The 27,110-nt window shown below is 52.0% G+C and overlaps 1 protein-coding gene across 3 annotated transcripts in view; it reads left to right on the plus strand.

Annotated features, from left to right (window-relative positions):
- The window catches only part of USP24 (ubiquitin specific peptidase 24), a 137,763-nt gene extending 126,883 nt beyond the window's left edge, over positions 1-10,880 (plus strand). For 2 of the 3 annotated variants that reach the window (XM_072730826.1, XM_072730825.1), the window contains exons 63-68: positions 1,944-2,010; positions 3,107-3,185; positions 5,369-5,444; positions 5,839-5,925; positions 6,277-6,387; positions 8,130-10,880. In XM_072730826.1, coding sequence (XP_072586927.1) covers positions 1,944-2,010; positions 3,107-3,185; positions 5,369-5,444; positions 5,839-5,925; positions 6,277-6,387; positions 8,130-8,192 — 483 coding nt within the window. In that variant the 3' untranslated portion in view covers positions 8,193-10,880. The remainder of the gene's footprint in view (positions 1-1,943; positions 2,011-3,106; positions 3,186-5,368; positions 5,445-5,838; positions 5,926-6,276; positions 6,388-8,129) is intronic. The other variant, XR_011995997.1, reaches the window with a different exon arrangement.
- The last annotated feature ends 16,230 nt before the right edge of the window (positions 10,881-27,110 follow it).

Here is a 27,110-nt window from a genome sequence, read left to right on the forward strand (position 1 = left end):
AGGAGAAGAGGGAGCTGATGAGAACTTGAGGGGAAAAGCTTAGACCACATCATGAAAGGTTGCAGGTGCCCAGAGCATGTGGGCTTTTTCCCATAGGCCCTTGGCTGCACACTAGTGGCCAGGTTCAGCCTATATGCCTGTTTTATTTGACCTAAAGTTGTTTTGTTTTATAATATCTAGATCCTGACCCATGTTGAGAAACCAGTAGTATGGTGAATTGGCCCCATTTCCCCAGTCACCTAGCGCAATTAGCAGCTGGCACCCCCCAATGAGGCACATGCTGTGCGGTCTGCCTCTGTCCTCACGGCTCCACAGCATCATACCTAGCCTACTTTGTTCGTTTCTTGTCATCCTGGCCTCTGAAGACATTTCAGTTTGCAACCTCCGTCATCATTGGTAGGCGCTGTGGGTGGGCTTTAACAGGAAAGTGTTATGACTTGATTTAGGTTAGAAGGGTTCCCCTGGCACTTGTTTTGAAGGACTGACAGAGGAAGGAAGCCAGGTTGGAACTGAAAGACCACCTTGGTGCATGTGCCAATAATCTGAGAAGTAGCAAGGCCTGTACAGAGGAGAGACAGAGCAGAGGTGACAAGGGCTAGGCCTCCACTTACTTGGGAAAGAAAAACAGTAGACTGTAGTGACTGGATGTGAGCCGATGAGTGTCTAGCCCAAGGCTCCCTAAATAGGAGAGACTGGGTTCCCTTCAGGTTCCCAAGATTTCACATAGGCCTAGGCACAGGGCTGGTCATTTAATAAACACTTCTGAACGAGGAAGGACATCATGGGTGGTGTTTATAAAAAGCCCATCTCTCTGGTCCTTTACCTCTTTTTGATCCTAGTACTTTTTATAAAATACAGAAGATGGTTGCTCCTCGGGAGTAGGACTGTGTATTGTTCATCTGCTCAGCAGCAAACCACTTAGCTTATGGCCCTGTGCACAGTTCAGCACCCGGCACTAGAGGTACAGCTGTGAGCAGGGCACAGTTCCAGCCCAGTGTAGCATGGCAGCACAAACCTCCATGAGGCGTGTAGAGCTGAATTGTAACAAAACTCTGACATGGTTTGGATACACAATTCAGATGCTTGGGAACGTGAAATTTACGTCCTTGTAGCCCACTGTACCTTCCTCTAGAGAACTATAGAGGGTAGTGGGTAAGGACATATACATAGGAAATGAGTGGATCTTCAGCTATTACTTAAAATTGTTCGTCTTCGGTTTAAAATTTAAGGAGGCCCTGGCTGGTTCAGTCAGAGAGCATGTGTCTCTTGATCTTCAGATTGTGAGTTCAAGCTCCACAATGGGGAGTAGATTGTACTTAAAAAAAATAAAATAAGATTTATTGAGGTATGTGCCAGTGACATGTTCATTTGTATTGGATTTTGTTAAGTCAGGAACTGAAGTAATCTCTTGAACAGAATTTTTTTTTATTTCATTTAAATTCAGCTAATTAACATAAAACGTATTGGTTTCAGAGGTAGAGGTCACTGATTCATCAGTCTCATATAATACCCAGTGCTCATGACATCACGTGACCTCCTTAATGCCCATCACCCAATTACCCCTTCTCCCCCATCCAGCGATCCTGTTTGTTTCCTGTGATTAAGAGTCTCTTATGGTTTGTCTTTCTCTCTGATTTCATCTTGTTTTATTCTTTCCTCTCTTCCCCTATGATCCTGCTTTGTTTCTTAAATTCCACATATGAGTAAGATCATATAATTGTTTTTCTCTGACTTATTTTACTTAGCATAATATCCTCCAGTTCCAGCCATGTCATTACAAATGGCAAGATTTCTTTTTTTTAATGGCTGAGTAGTAGTGCATTGTATATATCTAAACTGCATCTTCTTTATCCATTCATCGAACAGAATCAAAAAGACCCCAGTGAGTGGCATTACACAAGTTCCTTTTTTATTTACCAGCTTTTGTTTCCTTCCTATCATAGGTCATTGAAGATCCCATACAAGTGGAGCGGGTCAAATTTGTATTTGAGACAGAAAACGGTTTATTAGGCAAGTACCTTGGCCTTCCTGAGAAATGTCTATAGCAGACATGCAGACAGCCTCTTGTTCTGGCTGGCCTCCTCCCCAACCAGTCTGCCTCGGCACTGTGCCCCAGCAGCGGCTCTGGAAGAGGCCTGTTGGGGTCATGGGCTCCCGCATTCTGGTCAGGAGAGGTGAAACCAAAGGATCTTACCAGCTGGACACTCTCCACTTTAGTCAGCAAGGTGCAGCTCAGGGTCCTTTTACTGGGTCAGCTAAGAGTCAACAAGCTAAAGGTTACTTTCTGATGCCAAAAGTCTTTCAATCAATGCATTGCACCCATTGAGGGAAAGAGTAAAACCTCGGGCTCAAGATGTGTCATCAAGCTCATGAAATGGGATTTTTTTTTTTTTTAACTTGTGGTGTGAATGTACCTGAATTTCTCTTATCTACTCATAAAAGCTTTTTGCAGAGTTTTCTTCAGAAAGCTAAGGTGGCTTTAATGAGCCATTTCTTAGAAAAAGAGTGGTTAGAAATTGTCCTCTCCAACACCCACCATCCCACCAGTATCCCTAGTTAATCTGAGTCATTGTAGATTTTGCTCTGTGGCAAGAGTTTTAAGACCTCCTTTTATCACAGCAGAGAAATGTAAGCTAAAAAAGTTGTGTAGCTATGACATTGCAGGCCTCCAAGTGGCACCCAAGTTCTCTGTAACTTCCAGACCATAGACTTTGCAAGAGCAGACAGACCAAGGACTATTTATTTTTACATCCACAAAGAACAGAGCAGAGAGTATTTGTTGAAATAAACTAATATCGTAAATTTCCCATTTATCAAACTTACAGTGTTATCACTTCAATGTTTGAAGGTTTCTGAGTGAATAATCAGCTTAGTTCCTTTCAGTTCTAAAAGCTAAACTTCCACTGCCACATAAGTTTCTGGAATACCATTTAAAGTAGTGTTTCTGTCCATTAGAATTGAGCCAGCACCAACCACCATGCTTTTAGTTAAGTGCCTTCTCTGCTACTAAAACCAGTTGGTTGTGAATGTTCAGAACGAGAGTGGTGTTACTGGGACCCACTCTCCGTGTGCTTTCTTGTCACAATTCCCTCTTCTTTTCATTCAGCCCTGATGCACCACAGCAACCATGTGGACAGCAGTCGCTGCTACCAGTGTGTCAAATTTCTTGTAACTCTTGCTCAAAAGTAAGTATTGACTCAAAATTCACCATTGGAAATGATGTTTTCAGTTGCAAGTCAAATATGACTGGGGAAAAAATCTACCTTGGTTTTGTTCCTAGAGAGCCTGACTCAGGGCATGCTTTGGATGGTTTGGAAACATATTCACGTGATCTCCACGATCTCCGAGAGATGTGAGGGAGGGATGTCAGAGGAGTAGCAGGTCTTATGGAATTCAAGAAAAAAAGGCTAAACCAGCAGGTCTTATGCAGGAAAGGCAAGAATCGAGACAGATTCGAGGACCTTCACATCAAGGCTTCACTTGCACTTGAGATGGCTTAAATGTAACTTCCCTGCCAGCTCTGTCAGTTTCTAAATCCTCACTTTCAAAACAGCCTCTCAAAAGGCAGAATCCTGTTACAGCTCCTTACACTTAGGACCCCACTGTGCTAAATACGTTATCTTGCTTGCACTGAATCATTGCAACGGCTCCTCAAGGGCAGGCGCTGTGGGCCTCACAGCATGGGTGGTGTAGGTGTACGTGGCCTTGTGTGCAGTCAGAGCAGAGACAGATGCACTTTAAAGCACAGGTTCTTTTTCCCTTTTTATCTAATTGTAGCAAAATACAGACAACATAAAATTTGTCATTTTAACCATTTTTAGGTTTACAAAGCAGGAGCATTAAGTGCCTTCACGTTATCATACCATCCGTTTCCCAAACCTCCTCATCTGCCCAAGCTCAAAGTCTGTCCTGATTCTACAGGAACTATTCCCCCTCCCCCCTGGCAGCCATCCTTATACTTCCTCTCTCTGAACTGGACGAATTGCACTGCTCCTATACGTGGAATCACCCAGTTATTTGTCTTTTGTGCCGCTTATTTATTTCACTCAGCATGAGGTACCCCATGTTCATCCAAGGTGTAGCCTGTGCCAGAACTTCTTCCTTCTTTAAGGCTGAACACTATGCCACTGTATAGCTATACCACATTTTGTTTGTCCATTTATTAGTTGACAGACAGTTGGGAAGCAGGGGTTCTTAGTGTTCAAAGGAACCTTAGTGGCTTGCGGTCTCAACTCCCTTGCGTAGAGTGTGGGCACACAGAGCACAAGCAGCTGCATGCCCCCCCAGGTTACTGAGTGGACTGCCCTGCCACCGCTGGGTCCCACACCAAGCCTGCCTTACAGCTTAATTGATTCTGCACCAGATTTTTACTGATTCTTAAGCATGGGGATTGCCATTCTTACATTTATGCCAAAATAAGCGTAAGAAATCTGTTGGGCTCAAGCTGCTGCTACATCTGAGCGTCTTGAACAGATTGTATGCCTAGTTGAAATAATGCGTGAACGTGCATCTTCCAGATGACATAGCATTGTGGACACAGGTGGAGACTGTCCTGCCACAATTGTGGGTGCGTTAATTAGGCTTGATGTTGGCAGCATAAGTGTTCGCCTAAGTGGCATTTCCAGGTCATACTGGGGCCACATGGTGTGTCTGATGCCAGCCCATCAGTGTCTTTATGTATATATTTCTGTGTTCTCCATCCCTCCATTCTGTACAGACATCATCACTGTCAGTACTGAGTATGAAGGACAGCTTTCTAAATGGGCACACAAAATGCAGAAAGAGGGGATTCAGGACCCCAGTCTAAAATTGTTTTTCTCATAATATCATTCTTACTCAAATCACAAAAATTTAAGACTCATTTCTGTTGTTATTTTTTTTTAAGATTTTTTTTTTTTAAGATTTTATTTATTTATTCATGAGAGACACAGAGGGAGGGAGAGAGGCAGAGACACAGGCAGAGGAAGAAACAGGCTTCATGCAGGGAGCCTGATGTGGGACTCGATCTCAGGACCCCAGGATCACACCCTGGGCTGAAGGCAGATGTTTACCCCCTGAGCCACCTAAGCATCCCTTATTTCTGTTATTAAATGGACAGTGTGTTATGGGATGTTTCTGTTTAATTTTATTTTTTAGTTGCCATCTTTGAATTGTAATAGGATTGAGTGGGTGAGGTAGTCCTACCTTTTCCTACCTTTTGAAGTTAATACATAGGAATGTATCCAAACCAAAACAAGTGAAAATTTAAATAAAGACAACTGAACTTTAGTGAAGATGGTATTTGTGGATCTAAATCAAAAGGTAATATAGATTAAATAAGCATATGTGCAGGGAAAGCCTTTGTCTATTACAAATTCCCACCTGCCAGGTGTCCTGCTGCTAAGGACTACTTCAAGGAGAATTCCCACCATTGGAGCTGGGCCGTACAGTGGCTGCAAAAGAAGGTAAGTGCGGTTTGAACTTTGCTGGCTATCACACAGGAATCAATAACAACTCACCTAATCAGGGAGAATCTCTTCATTTGGAGACTAGCCTTGATTATTTTCAGACTTCAAACTTTTTTCAGTACAGTTGATGATACCTGTCACTACGCCTGAAGTTCCTATCTTAACATGGTGTCTTAATTTTATGGGTGAGAGAGGAGGGGTGATTATATAAGACGGAGTGGAGTAGTTCCCTGAGCTTTTAAGACTGGACGTGAAACCCTGTTGTGATAGAAGATCTGGGAGGATCAGTGTGCTATGTTAGGTGCTTTTTATATTCAAATATCTACTGATGGTAATTATGGACTCATGTGGGCTTGTCATCTCTGATGGCATTTTTGACCTTCCATCTCAGATGTCAGAACATTATTGGACACCACAGAGTAATGTCTCTAATGAAACATCAACTGGAAAAACCTTTCAGCGAACAATTTCCGCTCAGGTGAGGCTTCTCTTTTGGTTTGGCATGGCTCAAAATCCCATAGATAGGATTTTCGGTGTTTCTCACAAGCCAGTCTCAGAGACAAGAGGTGTGAGGTTCAAAATGAGAAGTGACAGAAGAAGCGAATTTCTATGAAGAGAGAGCATGTTGTCGGGCAACTGGCAAATTAGGTGCCAGAAGAAAAGCAGTGTGGGTAGCAGAGGTTAAAGGGCGCCTTGGTGGCTGCCAGGAAGCCACTACCTGGAGGCTCCCGCTGCCTCCAAAGATCAAGTGAAGGATCGACTTCTTTGGTGGTATTGCTGCCACTGCACATCACCTGACTTTTTCCTCTTGTGTCTAAATCTCTCACAGGACACATTGGCCTATGCCACAGCTTTGCTGAATGAGAAAGAGCAATCTGGAAGCAGTAATGGGTCGGAGAGCAGTCCCGCAAATGAGAACGGAGAGAGGCATTTACAACAGGTATTGCTATAGCCCACATCCTCATGGGAAAGGGTGCCATCTGCTCTGAAATTTTCCAAAAAGAATTTCCTTAATCAAGAAAAAAGGAGACCCCAGCTCCACCCACTGGTGATCCCTGCCCAGGGCTCACCAGCAATGTGCCTACAGAGTGGAACAGTGCTGCAGACAACAGTTACAATGAGGCTCTGACCTGTCTCTGGCTAGCAGTGCAGGCATCCCTGAGGTAGGCCTGATAAAGCATGGCCACAGAAGTGTTCATTCCAACTGGTTCTCTGCATCCTGTGGGGTTGTGACAAATCACCCCTTCCATCTTTTTGGCTCTTACCAGCCTTCCTAGAAACACAGATCCTTGAAGGGAAGGGCTACTGAAATACACTTGTCAGGGGAATCAGAGAATAATTTTAAGCTTATTTAAAAAAAAAAAATGAACGTTTTCAGTACTGCTCAGCCTAGTAGAAAAAGGAGTGAAGTACATATAGAATACTTACTGACAAAGCAGGTGGAAATGTCATGGAGTGTGTCGTGCCTGCCCTCAGCCTGGCTAACCTCCCATGAGGGCGGGCTCCTCTGGAATTCCACCACAGGGCTTGGCACAAAGGCCTCATTAAATGAGTCTTGATGATGTCGTGTGTGCCATTTTTTTTAACCCTTCAGATCCTCACAACCACCTGATAAGGTCCCTGTTACCCTGACTTTAGAGAAGGGAATCATTTCTGGGTTTTTTGGTTTGTTTTGTTTTGTTATTTTGTTTTGTTTTGTTTTTAAGATTTTACTTATTTATGCATGAGAGAGAGAGAGAGGCAGAGACACAGGCAGAGGGCGAAGCAGGCTCCATGCAGGGAGCCCGACGTGGGACTCGATCCAAGAACTCCAGGATCATGTCCTGGGCCAAAGGCAGATGCTCAATCGCTGAGCCACCCAGGCTTCCCTCAGTTTGACCTTTTAAATAGCTCCCGGGCATCTGTTCCATTGTCATAAGCACCTTAGTGCTTCATGACAACTCTGTGCCTCGCTCTTGCTTCCTTTGCTTCATCTGCTTAAACCCTTCATGACTCTCCATTCCCATCAGGGTAAAGGCTGGAATCTTCAGCACAGTCCTGCTTGATTTGGCCCCTGCCCACCTTTCCCCGCTTCGTTTGCTGAGTTCTGGATACCAGTGGCCGCCTTGTAGTTTATCAGATACCCTTTTTCCTTCTACCTCGGGCCTCCCCTACTCACCCCTGTCTTCCACTTGGCTTTATGGGTCACTTTGCAGAGACTCCCTTCTCCTTCCCCACCCCTACCCCCAGCTAGATGAGTCCCAGGACACACAGCAGGCATTCAGATCTTTGTTGGCGTGTAAGCAAAGTTCCCCAGCTGGGGATGGAAGCAGAATTCAGGAGTGACCAGGGCCATCTTCAGCAGTGTGGCTCAGTGCCCAGCACAAAGCAATTCTATCACATTACTCCCCTGAGCAACTCCCCTGAGCTGTAATGAGTGCTGTGTGCTCTGTTGCCTAGTGGCATGGTGATCTGAGGTAGGTCACTGGGTGCTTTCAGTGATTACGTGAGAACATAGGAATGAGAGTTTTGCATAATCAGGCACTGCTGAATAGGAGTGTTGCAGTTAGGTTTTATTACCCTGCAATAAACATTTAGTTGTTAAATGCACACGTTTACCCAACACAAATAAATCAGTGGGCCCAGAGAAACTTTTCTCTCACTTTACTGTCTGTGAATTGGACTTCCTTCTCTTTCTCGAAGGGTTCAGAGTCCCCCATGATGATTGGCGAGTTGAGAAGTGACCTTGACGATGTGGATCCCTAGAGGAACAGCCCGCCCGGTGCACAGTGAGGAGTCACTGCTCAGTTGTGGGTGCTCAGCGCTGTTTTGAAATCAGATTCTCACCTTTGAGCCCTTTAGAAGAGCCCAAAGCTTGGACTAGGGGAACCCGTCATGATCTCAGAGGAGTGTGTGTTTTTAAAGAAGGCACTCTTGCCCCCTGGAGAAGGTTCAGGAGCTGTGTGGCAATGGGAGAACTGTCTCTGGATCAGCTGTCCTGGGGGCACAGTCCACACATGGCTTCACATCTGTGTGGAGATTCTAGGAAATAAAACCGGTGGCAGACTTTGTCGTTACACAAACATACAAGAGGGAATGGGGTAAAGCTGTTGCTTTCTCTACGATGCTACAAAAGAAATTCCTTTGGTTTTTATATAAAAAAAAAAAAAGCAAGCTGCCTTTAGATATGTGAGGGCAAATTTTTAATCTTGCAGTAACATTGAATAGGAATATCCAATTTAAAATGATGTAAAGATAGGCGATACAATTCCTTTTCATTGTAAAATAGTAGTTAAAGAACTCCGTTTACACAGACCTTTGTATTTAATATGTCTCCCTATTTGTATAGAATTTCAGACGGGTCAGAATGCGAGCCCTGGGCCTAAAGTTGGATCTTGATGAAATGTTACCAGGATCAAAAATTGGGAAACTTACCATGCTCTTTAAGGTATTTTTCTGATATAATTGAGGTTGAAAAGAGCAATAAAAAAAAAAAAAAAAAAAGTCCTCCAGAAGTACAAGGTGCATTCTATGACATCAATCACTAAAGAAGTTATGGAATTTTTCCCCAAATTTTGAAAACAAAAATAAAGAGCACTTTAAATTATAATTTTACTGAGTTTGACTTCATAAAATCATCTTTTTAATGCTTGGAGACATATTGAATAAACTGTAGTCTTAAATCATGTGATCTGCAATCATTTGCTTTTGCTTAAAATATAATTACTGAAACCCTTGGTACTGGTTGTATATGAAGTTAAGTATTTGAGTTGAGAAGTGCTGCTCTGTGAGTTGTAGTAATTTTAATGCAGAGAAGGAACTTGACACTTTGTTTCTCTTCAACATGACTAAGAACACTGAAGAGACAAGATTTATTTTCCCGGAAATAACCAGAAAGTAATTGAACAACTATCCATCTTGTGTTGGTATTTCCCCGAGTAAAGCAGTAAAGCACCATCCACTCATTTCAGATTAGATACCAGCTTCCCTTTTCCAGAGGGGAGAAGGGGATATGCCAACGTATTTCATATATTTGTACGTTTTGTATTTTGAGTTTCTACACCCATCTTCAACACAATTTTGCCTTTAGTTACGTGTTCTGCCTTGTTTCCAACTCACCGTGCACGGAACTGGGGAAGCTTAGGAAGTGCCAGGTCACCCCTGTTGGTTAGATTTGCCAAGTCAGAGAGGCATGGCCAGCCCCAAAGTGCCTTTTTGGTGGCTTTCGCATTGCGTGGACACAGGACAGACAGCTTTCATCACTGTGCGCTCCAGCACCCAGCCCCTTCACTACTGAACGTTGAAGTAACTGTGCAGCTGGACCGCAGTTTGTATGCATGTCTGCAGCCCCCGCAGCCCAGCGATGGCCACTGTCAAGGACACCGTGCAGATGGGGCTGCATTTAAAGCAGAACTGCACCCTCAGAGAATTGGTCAGAAGGAGTTGGCAAATTTTATATGGTTCTGCTGTTCTTGGAATTCCAAATGTGATGTTTTAAAATTGATTTTGAGTACCTAAATATTACCACGTCCTACTGTTTTCCCTACTCTATCCTCCACCTATTCTCCACCCCCATCATGAAACAATTGTGTAGGACATGACCTTGAAATGCCAGTGATGATCTGTGTTGGGACATCATCGCTGGCAACTGCACTCTCAGGAGCCCAAATTCAGGAGTGAAATTGCCACTTCTAGTCCCTTATTTCCTATGGAAACAACGCCTCCCACAGCCCCCAGCACCTGCTGTCCTCACTGTAAGGCTCCATCAGGATCACCCGTCACTGTTGTGTGTCATACGCTCTGGTTAAGTTTGTTTGTGTTGTTGCTGCAATGACCATCATGCTCTTTGCCAGGAACCACTTGATTTCCAGCGACTGCAGTCTACAACAAACCTGCTGATGACTTTTTTTTAAAGTGACACTTATGACAGGCTTACCTTGGAAGAGTTGTCATTTTTACTGCCAATTTTTTGGACGAAGATGTTTTTATAAATCTTTCAAAATGGTCTGCACATCGAGTAGGAATTGCACAACTAACTCAATGCTGTGTGTTCTCAAGACACTCCCTTCATGAGGCCCACCGCAGGGCACCGAGTCTGCCCTTGGAGGGAAATGAATGAGCAGCCCAGCAGGTGTCCCGCCCACGACTTCTCCTGGAGTACTCACACGGTCACTGGCAACTAGAAGACATTATAGGACCTAGAGCATCTGTCCTCAGACTTAACCCTGTCTTGCCCCACCCTCCCTGCTAACATTGAGATGTGTGCAGTTACCTTTTGAGCTTGGAACAAGCAGACTGGAATTTCCCTCTGCTACCTCTTGTGTACAAAAATCTTGTTTATAAAATTTCAAAAGGAAGTAGATAAACAAAGGGAGAATCTTAATCCTAAATTTGGTTCATGAGTGGCAGAGTTCTTAGCTTCTAAGGGTATAAAATAAATTTTTCAAAAATGTAGACCTGGAGTCTCACTGACCTTCTTCTGCACGGTGCTGGGACATCAGGGCCTGTGGCCTGCTGCCAGATGGCCCTGGGATTGCTTTTAGAACTTGGCACTGATATGAGTAAGGCCTCTCTTTAATAATGATGGGTGATGGGTCTTCTGAGCCTTCTGCAGCTCTGTCCTCTGGATAGCCTGTTTCAGGATTAATTTGCCAAGCTTGGACAAGGATACCCAACTCAGGCTGATGGCCTACAAACATGTCCCCCGTGGCCATTAGGCCTCCCACATGGTCCCAGTATAAATCACGTCCCTGGTCAAGCTGGGCTTCTTGCTAGACCATGCGTGTCAGCCTCGCTCCTGATGTCCTGCATGTGCACAGCACACATCGCTCCCCTTTCCTGGGACCTTTTGCTGCTGCATACTTTCCCCTTCTGTGGCCCACACCCATTCCTCTCTTACTTGCAGTGACCACCTGTCAACATAGGCAAAATCCAAGTCATTTCCTTCTCTCAATCATGGAGCAGTTAGGGTTGGCTATCTCATGAACCAACACCAGAATCTGCCCTCTAGGGGAAAGGGGGATGTCCAGCACCGAGGAGCAGGCCAAGGTGCCTGTGCACAGAGGAATACAGTCCTCTTCTGGCACTCAGGCTGTTGGCATCGGGAAAGTTCTTGGATCACTTTCTATGATGCTAAATTGTCAGAAAATACAACTGAGGATTTTTGCTTTGTAGGCAGATTCCCTTCTCTTTGAGCTGCTTAGAGATAAGCCTTGACTTAAGATAGTTACACTCACCAGCCTCAGAGAGGCTGGGAGGTCCCTTATTGAATGGCAAAATTCTACTTTGCAAACTGGGAAGTTCTGAGACTGTTCATAATTTCCAAGCATGACAAGTGATCGTGGATGTAGTACTGACTCATTACAGAAGCACTCAGCATCTATATAACTGACTTATTCCTTAAATACTGACTCTGCCATGGGGAGAAGGGGGGAAAAAGGAGCCAGAGCTTGCAGTGGACACGAGGGAAGAGCATCAAGAATGCCACAAGGGCACCAGTTACCAGAGAGGGGTTACCACCTAGGGGGCCCAGGGAAGACAGATTTTCTTCTAAGACATAAATCCAATACCTGATTTACTCAACCATTACACAAGTTTTTATCAAGTGCCTAATAAAAACAAGGCAGCACACTAGACAGTCAAATCCAGGAGTGACAAAGTTGCTTTTTTTTTTTCTTTTTAAGAGATTTTATTTATTCATGAGAGAGGCAGAGACACAGGCAGAGGGAAGCAGGTTCCCTGTGGGGAGCCCAATGGGCTTGATCCCAGGACTCCAGGATCACGCCCTGAGTCGAAGGCAGGCCCTCAACCACTGAGCCGCCCAGATGCCCCGACAAAGTTGCTTTTATTTTAAAGGTCACCCTGTAATAAAAATGTTACAAAACCCAGAATAAATATCTTCGAATTAACAAAAGCAAAACAGGTCTAGAAAAGCTTCTTGCTATAAAAAGGCAGTAGAGAGAGCCATTTACAGACAGACCAGATAGATAAATGCTGGCTTGTTTGCTTGGGTCGTGGGGGGCGGGGGGAGTTCAAGGAGGGTGACTTGCCCTCCCCCTCCCAGCCCCTACCCAGCCCTAGTCACAGCAAACCTGCCAGAGCCATTCACCCTGTGTCCGCCCTGGCTCAGTGCTGCTCAGGCCTGTGTGCCCCTCCTGAGCCTTAGAAGGTTCCCTCTAAAGATGGGCACCCCCCAGCCCGCCTGTGCTGTAGAAAGAGACCTGGCTTCACCGCCAAATCTGGTTTATATGCAGGCACGCTTGGCAGGCACTCCTCTCGGGTTCCCCTTGTTTTCCTCCCCGAAGTGTGGACAGCGCGGTGTCCAGGGCAAGGGTAGGTGCCAGGGCTGGGTGACATGGGGTGTGGGCCCTGCAGCCTCCCCTGCAAACTGCAGAGTCGGCCTGAGGGATGCCTCCTGCAGGCCATGCTGGCGGTACAGCCATGCGTCCACCTAAGCACCAAGAAGCACAGGTCCACCCCTTAAGCCCCTAGAACAATCTCCGCTCCGGCTGGACCTCTCGCTGTGGCCAGTGGCCCAGAGGTGGGTACGAGAACATCATCAGCAAAAGCTGTGTCCCAGGGGAGTCCTAGCAGCGGGACTGGGAGAGCCTGTGAGATCACTACACTGACGGGGATCCCTCTGCAGGAGCAGGGACTTGAACCGAGGTCTGGCAGCCGACCATGGGTTCACTCTGGCCTCATGTCCTCATCTACGGGTACAACAGACCCGGCTTCTGTCCTGGGGCTGCTCTGAAACCCTGTGGGAATGTGGGTGGAGAAACCAGACCTGGGGAAGCATCACCCATCAGTGCCTGGCCAGCCTGCACCCCCATGGGCGTGGAAAACTGATCAGGGCCCCCGAGAGGCTTCCCCAAAGTGCAGTGTGCAAGGTGAGGTTGCACACTCACTTCCCCTTCCAGCCCTCAAGTGCCCACCTGTGGGAGGAGGACTGCCTCCTCTGGGGAGCCCCTGGGGTCCTTCTGCCCAGAAGCCGAGCACAGCTTGACCTGTGTAAGTGCTGGGATGTCAGGTGCCTCCCATTCAGTACGGGTCTGGGGACAAGGTGATCCGGGCTGAGTGGTCACGTTCTCCTGGGCAGGGAGCCCCCGATCACCGCAGCGCCAGCACCACAGCTCCGGGAAGGCAGAGGTGTCCCCGGGCCCCTGGGGTCTGGGCTGAGGAGGGCAGAGGTCGGGGGAAGGAGGAACCATCTCAAACCTCACCGGAAGCCTGAGACCACAGCTCTGGGCCCTGACCCCTTCCACACATACCATCCCCCCCGGCGGGGGGCAGTCCCTGGGGCCACTGGGGTGCCTGCTCCCCCAAGGGCTCTCTCTGGCAGCAGATGGTGATGGCCCCCCACGGCCTCTTCACCAGGCCTGGGTCCTCACCACACAGTGTTGTCCACCGTGTTGACCCCCAGTGTGCAGGAGGCCCCAGGGTGGGGTGGGGAGACACAGCCAGCCAGCCTCCCCCCTCCTCACAGGCCATGTGACCTGCCAGGACCCAGGGACAAAAGCAAGCATGCATGCAGCACCGGGACACACGGAGCCAGGCCAGCGGGACACAGGTGATGCCCAGCGCCCCGCCAATCCCAAGCCCTCCCCATCCCAGTCGGCAGCCTCACCAACCGCCCGGAGCGCCTGGGAGCCACCCCAGCTCCCCCCACACCCACATGGAGCGCACAGGTCTGCAGGCGTCCCCAGGTTCCCGGACACTCCACGCTCCCACACTGGGCAGAGTGCCCCATGCCCCGGGCAGGACAGTCGCAGTGGGTGTCCGCTCATCCACAGCCGGCCTCCCTGCTTCTGTCCTGTCCCCTGGAGTCTTCCCTGGAGCCAAAATGGACCTGCTCACACCCAGGTCAGACACCCCATTCCCTGAGTACGCCTCACCCCGCGCCTACCCGGGACTCAGAACCCTGCAGGGCTCCCAGCTCTCCCAGGCGAAATCCCAGTGCAAAGGCCTGACTGTGGCCCTCAGGCCCCACCCGATCTGGTCCTGCCCCTCTGGTCCTCCCGACTCCCTCCGTTCCCCACCCCACCCACCTCCTGTCTGCTCCTGGTGCCCCACCTCACAGTCCTCACCCCGGCTGCTCCCACTGCCCCAACACCTTCGATGCCCTCCACCTTCTCCCTGGGGCCTCTCCTGAGCACCCCCACCCAACAGGCCCTTCCCTGCCTTGCCTTACTTTTCTCCATAGCACCTTTGAAGTACTCTGTATTACATTATTGTTGGCCGCCCTCCTCCTCCACGAACATGGACCCCCCAGGAGAGAAGAGCAGTGGGCCTCGTCCCCCCGCGCCTGGGATGGCCTGGGGCGCGCAGCCCTCGCTCCACGCGAGCCGAGCAGACCGACCCGAGGCGGCCTTGCCCTCCAAACGTGCATCATCCAGACCACAAACACCACGCTCGCGCTTTTAAAAACCTCTCCCACGTGCATTTAAGAGGCAGCTTCCAGGGCTTCCTTTTGAGAAGCTCCCAGTGGCTTTTTAAAGGAGAGGAGAGGGATCCCTGGGTGGCGCAGCGGTTTGGCGCCTGCCTTTGGCCCGGGGCGCGATCCTGGAGACCCGGGATCGAATCCCACGTCGGGCTCCCGGTGCATGGAGTCTGCTTCTCCCTCTGCCTGTGTCTCTGCTTCTCTCTCTCTCACTGTGTGCCTATCATAAATAAACAAAATTTAAAAAAAATAAAGGAGAGGAGAGAGCTGTTGCTCTGCACCGACAGATGCCGGGGGGGGGGGGGGGGGGGGGGGGGGAGTGTCCCAGACGTCGCTATGTGCCCATGCGCGTGTGTACCTGTGCCCGTGTGCCCACGTGTGCGCCTGCCCCCCTCTGCAGGGCCTTCCCCACAGCCTCCAGCACTGGGCTCACTTGTCCGCTCCTCCGTGTCGTGGCTGGGTCCCCCCCCGCCCCCCCGCAGCAGAGAAGTGCATTAACCCAAGACAGGTGAGCGGGGCGGGCCTCTGTGTGGTAGCGCACATGTTCCCTGGGAGGGGAGCGGCTCTGGACAAGAGCAAAAACGGGCCCAGCAGCACACCCACACACCTACACACCCCCACACACGTGCTGTCCACACAGTTGCAAAGCTCCTGGCCACGTGCTCCCCACAAACCTCCGCCCAGATATGTGAGGGCCGCAGGTAGCTGCCCTGGGCAGACACTCTGCGGCCCTGGGGCCCCGGGCGCCTGTCCTGCCCCTCGGGCCGCTGCCCCTTCTCCGCAGGGCCCGGGGTTCGGCGCTTCCGGCCTGTGCACTCAGGACCTGGTGCAAGAGGTGTGGATGCTGGCCTCCTTGAGGCGCACACACTTGGGGGGCTTCCTAGGGGGTTGGGGGCCTCTGCCTCCCAGCGGGAGCTACAGCCCCAGGCAGAGGAGACTGGCTCAGACCCTGGGAGGCCGGGGGACCCTCCGTCTCTCCTCACCACCATCAGACTCCACCACCTTAGGGTCTGAGGCCAGAGCCGGAAGATCCAGAAATAAGTCAAGGTAGGAGACACACTAGCCCAAGTGACAAAACTCCTGAGTTCTCAGCTCTGCTGCTGGCCTGCTGTGTGACCGTGGGAAAGCCACTCAACGTCTCTGAGCTTTCATTTCTGGGGACAGTCTGTATCTCGTCTCCACCCGGAGATGGACCAGAAGCTGGAGCTCCCCCAGGCCCCTACCCAAAGCAGAAGTTCAGGGCTGAGCTTAATGGGCCTCCGTTCTGGGCCTGGGGGTCAGACATACCCATAGCATCGAGACCTTAGAGAGCGGTACTCAGCTATGCCAAGCCTCAGTTTGCCCATCTGTAGAATGGAAAGAGTGACAGCGTCTTCTCACAGGGTGGCCATGAGGAGGAAATAAGGGTACGCACATGCAGCCCCCACCCAGCGCTCGGTGTGGGGCAGGGTATGTCAGGGTCACCTTTTCCTGAAGCCCGAAGCCGCCGTGTCCTAGCTGCGGGGCCCTGGGGACGTCACTCAGCATGTGCAGGCTGCCGTGTCCTTAGCTCTTTGAGAGTGCTTCATAGGGAGTGAAGGCCTGTGACTTCCCAATCTTGAACTGGTGCATGCCCTTGAGCTTATCTGCTGGATGTTCCCAAGGGGGAGAGTGACCAGAATAGCACAGAATTCCTACCAAGCCAGGACCCCAAGGAGGAGCATGGCCCGTGGCCCCAGGGACCTGTTCCAGCCTCTCCTTGGGACAAGAGCCCCCCTCACCTGACTGGGCTCATCTTCCCACCGCAATTCCATCCTGCACACCCTACCCCCCTGCTCCTCCTGGAGCCAGCTCTGAACTCCTCACTCCCCTTGTGACCCCCCTCCTCCTAGACCTTCAGTGGCTCCCCAGCATGTACTTGCTTGAGGATCACCTCCTAAGCCAGTTACTCCAAGCCACCACCTGCCATCCCCCAGGCTCTTCCCAGGACACCCCATGCTGAGGCAGGACAGCTCAGCCTCCTCCCAATGGGAGGGGCACCATCCGTGGATCCCCAACAAGCCCCTCCAACCCCCCCAACAAGCCATGACTTCCTGCTACCTGTCCCAGGGACATGCCTGGGGCATGTTTTCGACACGAGCCCCCTCCCCCCCCATTCACAGTTACCTGTATCAGAGCACGGACTCTAAGGCAAGCAGTGACGATAACAGTGGCAGGTAGCATTTGGACTGTCCTAGCTAAGTGCTCAGCACCCACCAGCCCCATTTCACGGGGAGGAAGCTGACACAGAGAGGTTAAGGAACTTGCTGTTGACCGGCAGAGCCCAGGTTAACCCAAGCTCAGCTCCACTTTCGGGCCTGCCCCCGAGCCCGCCCTGAACTGCTTCCCACGCACTGCGCTGCCTGTCTGGGTGCTCCCCATCTCTCGGCAGGTATTGCCCACCTCCTCCTCGGGGGAGGGCTCAGAGGTTGAGAGGGGAGGCCACATGCCCAGGGCGTGGGATGGGAGCAGCAGAACCAGCCTGCACGCCAGGGAGTCAGGCTCCAGCGTCGGACCAGCCCGGTGGGGGCGGGGGGCACAGGGAGACAGGGACACCTCCTGACCGTGAGGCCACGGCCCTGCTGGCAGCCGCGGACACGGGGGCCCATTCCAGCCCAGCTGGTGGAGCGGTGTAGATGCCACGGTTGGCCCGGGGCAGCAGGCAGCACCTGGTATAGACGCCTTTGCCCTGAAATGTGCTGTGGCCCAGGCCGACCCACTGCCCCCTTGGGCCTGAGAGCCAAAGACAGAAACAGCCTGCTCTAGAAAGGACTTCGAAACACAGGACGAGGGGGCTGGAAGGGACGGACGCAGGCACCTGGTCAAGCCCCTGGAGCCCTCTCCAGTGTCGTTGCCAGGGGCGACCAGCCCCTTCTGGGGACAAGGAGCTTACCCTGCCCCAGACAGACTGTCCTGCAGATGGCAGCTCTAGGGGTGACCTAGACCCTGAGAATGGCTTCAAAATGCAGATACAGGGAAGTCTCCGATGGCAGAGAGAGGACCCAGCCCGCACAGCCTGACTCCCAGCTTCTCTCAACACACACTCCCCTGCGTGGTCAAGTGCACCCCAGATGGCCCCCCCGGGCGGAAACGCCGGCCCTCACCATGTGGAATAGGCACCGCCTGCCCCCCCTCGGCCCCGGGAGCCCTGGATCCCAGCCAGCCACCTCCCACCGGCTCCCAGGCAGCACCCAACCAGGCACCCTGAGACGCACCCTCTCCCTGCTCTAACCCAGCGCTTTAACTTGTACCAGTTGGAGGGGCTTGGGGGGCACGGAGGGCTCGGCTGACCTGGGCAGGAAGCACACGGACGGGGGACCCGGGAGGGTGTGCTCACCTGTACGCCTCCCACTCCTGGAGACACCGCAGCAGCCTGGCAGCTCCTCGTGTGGGGCACCCCAGAGCTGCGCCACCACCCAGGGGGCCCCAACCGCGCTAGCGCCACATGCTCCCGTGGCACAGCTGCCCACCTGCACCAAGAGCCCGCGGCCGGCTGGCTTGGGAGGGGCCCCTTCCTCAGGGGCGGCTCATGGGGGCCCCCAACTTCGCCCTGAGGTCCGGGAGAGGGGCTCCAGGAACCTGATGCGCTTCTCCCAGGACACACATTACAAAGCTGTGCCAAGCCCTCCCACAGCCTGGTCTCCCCCAGGCTCCCCCAGTCTCTCCCAGTCTCTGGGGAACGGTGGCCTAATCCTCCTTCCACACACAGGGAGGCAGCGGGACCTCCTGAGACCGCCCAAGCCCAGTCCAGAGTCTGCCCACCCTGCCCTCCTGCTGACCTGCTCCATGGTGCTGGGGGGCCCCGTAGTCCCAGGTGGGGGGCCACACCTGCTGGTGCTCAGGGTCCCAGGCCTCGTTGGTGATGTCATTGGCAGAGAGATGGATCAGGCTCTGTCTCAGCTCCGGCAAGCTCGGGCTCGGTGGTCAGCATCATGGGCACAGTGCCTGGCGGTGGGGCGGGCAGTGAGAGATGGTGGGACTCCTTTCCTGGTGCTCATGCACACACACATGCGCACACACACACACGTACACACGTATGTGTACAGACACACCAAGCTGTTCCAGAAGTTAAACCACCTGCAATCTCAGACTGAGTGAGAGCTAAATAGTAAGACCACCTTACATCTGGCAGTTGTTGTTTTGTCTGCCAGGTAAGCACCTGCTCATCCACCAGAGCCTAGACCAAGTATCCGTCCCATAGGAAGCCTTCCCTGACCCTCAGGCTGGGCAGGTGTCTCTTCCACATTCCCTTCCACACCCCTGCTACTCTGTGCACCTGCCTCCCCCATCTGACCCAGTGTCCTTGAGAGCACTCTCAGTTGGACTAAGTTTTGGTCGCCCCGCCCCCGGCCCAGCATTGAGCCTGCAAACAGGGTCCTGTCAAAGGGGCTGTTGGAACCATGGTGGATGAGACAATGGGGCTGCAACTCCCCAGCCACACTGGCAGTGGCCTGTGATATTCCACTCTGTGACGTAAAGAGGTCCCACAGCCACTGGAGGTCCCTTGGGGCAAAGAGGTCCACAAAGAAGCCAAAGTCAGTCCTCAGGACGCCCAGGGTCACTGGTTGGTCCTGTGTATTAGTGGCCTCCACAGTGATAACCTAGAAAGGTGGGGGTAGGGGTGATGGTGACAGGGGAGCTGAGGCAAGGGACTGCAGGGGCCATTTGAGACCTTGCCAGCCCAGGCAGGCCAACGACTATCCATACACCTGTTGGGTCTCAGACAAACATCCCTTGTGAGGGAACTCTGAGACAGAACTCTGGTGCCCCCCGACCCACCTGGTCCAGGTGCTGCCCTCTGACCCTACCACATGGCACCTTCCAATGCCCCGTGGAGCTCACAGCCCAGCAGGGGAGACAGATAATAGGCGGTAGCTACTCAGTGCAGCTGGCAGTTGTAAGTGCCATGGAGAAAAACAGGGGGCTAGGCAGAGAGGACAGGCCTGGTCTTTTGGGTTTTTGGGTTAAAAAAAAAAAAAAGATGTATATTTATTTGAGAGAGAGAGAGTGAGAGAACATGAGCAGGAGGGGCAGAGGGAGAGGGAGACAAAATCTTAAGCAGACTCCACGCTGACAGAGCTTGACGTTGGGCCCTGAGACCATGGCCCAAACCGAAACCGAGAGTCCGATGCTTACCTGTACCACCCAGGTGCCCCAGAACAGGCCTGGTTTTATCTGCTTTATGCAGTTTTACCAGAGAAAGCCCTGGCTCACACCTGCATCCCGCCACACACTCACTTCCAACACACACACACTCTGGCCAGACTCCTGCTAAGTCTCTGGAACGGGACAAGGTTCTTTCCCTTGTTCCCCCACCAATGCCCACGCCTCTCCCCACACCCTGCAGGTGTCCTCCCATGCTGGGCAGAGGAGTGGACTGCCATGGGCCCCACCAGACGTCAGCCCCCTCCAGGACAGAGGCTTCATTGCTGTGTCCACCAGGCACACAGCTGAGTGACTCTGACCCTCAACGGCTCCAAATCTCCATAGCCTCGCTCGGTGGTGTCGGCTCGCTGGGGCCCTGGGTGCAGGACAGAGCCTGGGAGGCCCTGGGTGCAGGGCAGTCGGACAGTGGGGAAGCCCTGAAGGTGCCGGGCAGGACGCTGGTGTAAGCAGGCTTGTGTTGTAAGCCCCAGGCAGGTCCTGGTGCTTACAGGGTGACCTGTGAGAGGGAGCAGGGGGAGGCAGGGAGGAGGCTGAGGGCACTAGGGTGCTGACCCAGGGAAGAGAAGGAAGGCCCAAGGTCACGGGGATGGGGGGTTCAGGAGGGAGAGTGGCCAGGGCGCAGGGGTGTGGCTGTGTGCTAGTGTAGGGGTCGTGCTGAGGACGGTGTTGCTCAGAGACCAGGGTGGTGGCAGTTCAAGCCCCTCCCACCCCGGGCTCCTGTGTCGGGGAACCTGACAGCCTCCAAAGCCAGGCTGGTTCAGCCTCCAGAAGCGCAGCACATGAAGCCCGCACGGGTGCTGCCTGCCCACCTTCCCCTCCGTTCTGGGAGCAGGGGCAGCATCCACACCTACCTCGGGAGCCGAGGCTGGAGAGCGAGGCAAGTGTCTTCCCAGAAGGCCACAGGCACCGCCCCAGTCCCTGCCAGGCACTGAAGGCAACACTGAGCCCAGATATACCTGCCCACCGAGGGCAGCGGTACCGTCAACCTGGGGACGGGGCCAGCTGGCTTTTCCAAATAAACTCCAGGCTTGAGAGGTCAAAGCCAAGGTCACCCCTGGGAGCCTCAAGCCTGCTTCCCCATGCCCCACCCTGAAGGCTGGGTGTGAGGGTTAATTTTATGTGTCAACTCGGCCAGGCTATGGTGTCCAGATGTTTGGTCAAACACCAGTATAGGGTCGCTTTGGAGGTATTTTTAAGATGAGATGAATATTGGCACCAGTAGACTGTGAGTAAAGCAGACAGCCCTCTGCAGTGGGGGCGGGCCAACAGACAACCTTAACAAGAAGACAGGGGTCCCCCAAGGAGGAAAGAATTCTGTGTTTAAACAGAATTCGTGGGCAGCCCGGGTGGCTCAGGGGTTTGGCGCCGCCTTCAGCCCAGGGCGTGATCCTGGAGACCAGGGATGGAGTCCCACGTCGGGTTCCCTGCATGGAGCCTGCTCCTCCCTCTGCCTGTGTCTCTGCCTCTCCCTCTGTGTGTCTCATGAATAAATAAATAAAATCTTAAGAAAAATAAAAAAATAAACAGAATTCGCACTCAGTGCAATAAGAATGCCTGCTGGACTTGCCAGCCCCACAATCACGCGAGCCGATTCCTTAAAATAAATCTCTGGCTATGTAGGTATCCATATAGCCACACACCCTATTGGTTTTGTCTCCAGAGAACCCCAAGTGATACACGCGGACATGTGTAAACCACAGTAGCAGACAGAAAAGCAGCCAAGTCGCCAGGCTCCTTCTAAGCACCTGAATCCGCGGCCCCACCCGACCCTGGCAGTAACCCGATTAGTACCCTTTCCTGCACCCTCCGGGCCCTACCAGCCCTTACAGTCCGGGACCCTCCCGCGCTCACACAGAGGCTGTCTCGGCTTCCGCAGTCAGAAGGCTTTAACACAAGGCCAGAGTAAAAAAGTCCCCCCTACCCTGTCATATATTAGCGAGGTACCGGATGGGTGCCCCCACCCCACAACTGATGCCGGGGAAGGGACTGCAATGGCGGGGAAGGCCAGGCCAGCAGCAGCAGAGCTGTGACACTGGGGGTGGCGGTCACCAGCCGTCTCCAGGTGAGAGAGGGGGCAGCCCTCCTGCCTGGAGGACATGCGGAGCTGTCTGGGGAAGTGTGGCCCATCCTCCCCGGGCACACTCTCAAGTGACTGTCACCCTGCTTTCAATTTCCAGGTGGTCACTTTGGATGCTGGTGCATCCCGCACCTCCACCAGGCGGCTCTCATCTTTCCAAGGCAAGGTTTGTGGAGAGGAAAGAGTAACCATGAGATTAAAATAGTAGTTTTGTTTTGCTTTTTCAGATTTTATTTATTTAGGGACCCCTAGGTGGCTCAGTGGCTGAATGTCTGCTTTCGGCCCAGGTCATGATCCTGGGGTCCTGGATGGAGCCCACTTCTCCCTCTGCCTGTATCTCTACTTCTCTTTGTGTCTCTCATGAATAAATACATTAAATATTTTAATATATATATATTTTTTATTTATTTGACAGAGTGAGAGCACACATGACAGAGAGATCACAAGCAGGAGGGAGGGGTGGAGAGAGAAGTGGACTCTCTGCAGGGCAGGCAGCCGGACGTGGGACTCCATCCCCGGACCCAGTGATCCTGACCTGAGCTGCAGGCAGATGCTTAACTGACTGAGCCCCCAGGCGCCCCCTAACGTGATAGTTAATACATAGAAACTATTTACCCTGTCCCCGTCACTGCTCCAAGCACCTTACGTATATTAACTCATTTAATCTTGAAAAATCCTCAAAAGGCATGTACAATTACATCTTTATTTTACAACAGTGAGATGAGGCATGCAGGCGGCTAATTACTGTCCATGATCAGTGGGCAGTGGTGGAACCAGGAAGGGAACCAAGGAGCCTGACTCCATTCTTTTTTTTTTTTTAATTAATTAATTATTTATTTATGATAGTCACAGAGAGAGAGGCAGAGACACAGGCGGAGGAAGAAGCAGGCTCCATGCACCGGGAGCCTGATGTGGGATTCGATCCCAGGTCTCCAGGATCGCGCCCTGGGCCAAAGGCAGGCGCCAAACCGCTGCGCCACCCAGGGATCCCCAAGGAGCCTGACTCCAAAATAGTACTATTAGCATGAAATAATATGAATATTTAAAAATAATATGTATAATGGTATAGAATAAGCCAATCCCCTATTTATAACTTCCTATAGCTCCCCAACCTAAGAGGGAGACACAACAAAATGCGAAGGATAACAAATTGTATTAAAGGGAGAAGAACCGGGATGTGTGGCCATCAGAGCTGGCAGCATAACTGGCAGAGGACGTGAGGGCTCGGAGGGGCCTGGGTCCGGGCCACTTGGCTACAAGTCCGCTGCAGGGGCTGCCGGGACAGCTCCCAGGGGCAGTTTCCAGCTGACCTGAGTTACTGCCTCGGACAAAACCGCAGCGTTGGGAATTCCCCCCAAAGCCCCCCACTTGCACTCCATCCTTTTTTAGCAGGGTCAGCTCAGGGTTCCCAAGAAGCAGTTGCCAAGATGGGCAGGACCTACAGGGGACAGATTAGGGGGGTGGCCTACACAGGGCAAAGCTGGGGGAACAGGAGAAAGCAGGGAGAGCCTGCAGACCCAGGTGCAGGGACGGCACCTGCGGCAGGGGAGTAAGGAAGGGAGGGGGGTAGGGAGAGCCCCAGTGAGCACAGGGGAGGCTGGGATCAGCTCACTTCTCCAGCGGGCTGGGGAGCCCTGCGCTCCAACATCTCGGCCACTGACACCAACGGGGACCAGCAGAGGGGATTCCTGTGGGAGGGGCTCTGACCTTGGCATGTCTGGGGAGCCAGGCAGTTCCGGGTGCTGGGCAGGCGCCATCGGGACTCCCTGGCCAGATCATGATGATCACACGGGTCACTCGGTTTGCCCTCACACCTGTTTGCGGCCCAGGAGGCTGACCCCGCAGACTGCGGAGCCCGGGGCACCCTTTGCAGGGCTTCCTCTTGGGCTCCATCCATGGGAGGAGCCGGCAGGAGTTCAGGGTCTTCTCCACTCCCTCCCTGTTTTAGCAGAAGTTTCCAGCAAGAGCTGCCTCCTCTGACCACGGCTCCCTCCTGGGCAGGGGTAACACTACTCGGTGTGCTCGCCCTTCAGACCCAGAGGTGGTTAACAGCTTGCACAGCAGGTAGCCTCCGGGTGCCTCAGGCTCCCTGTGGGCTCCTTAACCTGCCAGCACCTCTGTGAGTTTCTGTACTTAGCATCTGTTTAAGTACTTCCCGATCTCATTTAATGGCCCTTAATGGCCATTCCTATTTTAATGCCCAGCCTCTGCAAGGTAAAAGACTTCGCCCAAGCTTACAAACTAGTAAGGGGCTTAGGTGGGACTTGAACCCAGGCTGGTACAATGCCACAGCCCACGTCTTTTTTTCTTTTTTCTTTCTTTTTTGGGGGGAGGAGATGAAGAGAGAGAGAGCAGGGAGGAGGACAGAGGCCCTATCTCATGACCCCAGCCAAAATCAAGTTGGACTCTTAACCTACTGAACCACCCAGGCTCCCTGAAAGATCAGCTCTTGATGGCAAATGCCTGTATCTCTCCAATAAGAAGTTGCCCTGGCCTACAGGGCTCCTGGGTGTCACCTGGCATATGTGGGCACCTTATCCCCTGCTCCCCCATGGTGCTGAGCACATAATACCCCAGTTAGCTGTACTGGCCACCACTTCTCAGTCTCTCCCTCTGACCTGTGAGCTCACGGGAAAAGGCTAGGTCTGGTTTCTCCTCATTCCTGTAGCACACAGTAGGTGCTTCTGTGTGTTTTGAGCAGGCTGATGGACAATATTTTCCCATTAGAGTAAGGTCCCCAAGGGCAGGGACCCTGTTTAATCCATGTCATTGCCTCTCCCCACCCCCCCCGCCCCCCCCCCCCCCCCCCCCCCCCCCCCGCCGCCAGAACTTCATGCACAGTAGTTGTGCAACCACTGTATGCCAAACTGAACTAGACCACTCAGTAGTAGCACAGTGGAGCCAGGAGACCCGGGTCCAAATTCTGGCTCTGCTAGTTCTGTATTGTGTGACCTCAGGCATGAACCCATCCACTCTGGGTCTTGGTGTCTGCAGGAGGCTGCGAAGGCCCCCAGCCAAGTAGAGGATCAGTGTGAAAACGGGAACTTTGTGTTTTCATCAAGTTAGGAGGACAAAGGGCAGGGGGTGTAGGGGGAGGTGTTTGGGGAAAGAGGCAGAGGCTGAAAAAAGAAAAAATAAAGGTATTTAAGCTTGCAGTAGGGCCAGGGTGAGGAGAAGGGAGGCCAGAAGTCCCCAGTACCCAGGCCTCATTCTGCGCCTCCACCATAGATGTGACACCAAGGCCATGCCAGAGGGGAAAATAGCCTACCTGTCCTATAGGAGGAACCTTCAGAATAGCGTCAGTTTCAAAGGGATTTTGGATCCTAAGTCATTTTGTAAAAGCATGTTGTGGGGCCTTATTCCTATACATTCCCATGGGCAGCAAGTTCATCAGCACAAGGACAGCTAGGAGGCAGACCACTGGCTTTGATCCCAGCTCTACCCCTAGCTGTCTGTGTGATCCCTTCTGAACCTTGGTTTCCTCATCTTTCAAATGAGGATGGAAGTACCACTGGGATATGGCCAGGCTTAAACCACATCCTGTCCATAAAGCCAGGAGCCAGTGTGCTTAGTACTCAGTAAGTGCTCAATAAATGTATGTACCTCCTGATTTTCCGTGATGGGCACGCTAAGAACAGTCCCCAGTACCCATACAGCGGCACAGACCTTGCAGGAAGTGGCATGCCCAGAGAGGGAGGCTCACCAGGTCCTGCAAGTCGCTGCTTACCTGCACCATGAAGCCAGGGAACAGGTTGTGCAAGATGCGGGTGAGGTAGCTCCAGCAGGTGGCTTGGGTTTGCAGGTGGCAGGCAGTGCGTTCCATCTGCAAGCCATGGGTTTCCTCCTTCAGCACCACCATGTAGAGGCCCAGCAACCTCCAGGCAGCCTGGCTCCAAGCAGAGAGTGCCATGAGGACATTAAAAAAATAATAACGTGGGCAGCCCAGGTGGCTCAGCGGTTTAGCGCCACCTTTGGCCCAGGGCCTGATCCTAGAGACCCGGGATTGAGTCCCACATCAGGCTCCCTGCATGGAGCCTGCTTCTCCCTCTGCCTGTGTCTCTGCCGCTCTCTCTCTCTCTCTCTCTCTCTCTCTCTCTGTCTCTCATGAATAAATCAATAAAATCTTTAAAATAATAATAATAATGTGAAGTGTCCCTTACCCACCTCCACTAACAAATTAGAATTGCAGTAAAAGAAACACAATATAGTCTAGGAAGTCTAAAAAGAAGTTACCAAATTAGGACCATAAAAAACACACATAGGCCAACTATTAGCATTAACTTAGCTTATACAACATTTTCAAATTTTACAGTCAGCAAAAACAGGAACCATGGGGCTCAGCAACAGGCTTTCTGCACCTGCACTCAGCTCTCTGTGGGCCCAGCCCAGACCTGGCCACCCTTGGAGGCCCTGCGTGAAGGTCACCTCCTTCAGAAGCCTTCCTAGTTACACCTCTCTCCCCAGACCCCATCAGAATAAATCACTTTCTCTTCATTCTAGTACCACCATGACCCTTTCCAGAGGCACTACTGGCTGGCTGTGTGGCCATGGGCAAGTCACTCAACCTCTCTGAGCCTCAGGTATCTCCTTTATATCATGGGGACCGTAATGTCTATGGCACAAGCCTGCTGGGAAGGCTAAGGGAGGTGGTTGTGTAAGACACCCAGCTGCATGCTGTGCAAATGCAAGGAGAAGGGACAAGTGAGTAAACAAAAACAATACTTCTCAAATGGGAGAAGAGACTCGAGGCCACGATCTAGAGGCGAAGATCTGCTTGCTCTTAGCTAGGTCGTAACCGCTTCTACGGCCCTCAGACAGACACATGGGCTCAGGAACCTTCAGTGGCTCCCCAGAGCCCAAACGATAAAATTCAGACTCCATGCTTCTCTTGGTCTCCACCACAACCCACCTCTGCAGCCTAATCTCCCACATTTCTATCTGTGCACCTGGACCCCAGCCAGAGTAGAAGCATCCTCAACCCTTT

This window comes from Vulpes vulpes, chromosome 12, assembly GCF_048418805.1.
Source record: "Vulpes vulpes isolate BD-2025 chromosome 12, VulVul3, whole genome shotgun sequence".
Lineage (NCBI taxonomy): Eukaryota > Metazoa > Chordata > Mammalia > Carnivora > Canidae > Vulpes > Vulpes vulpes.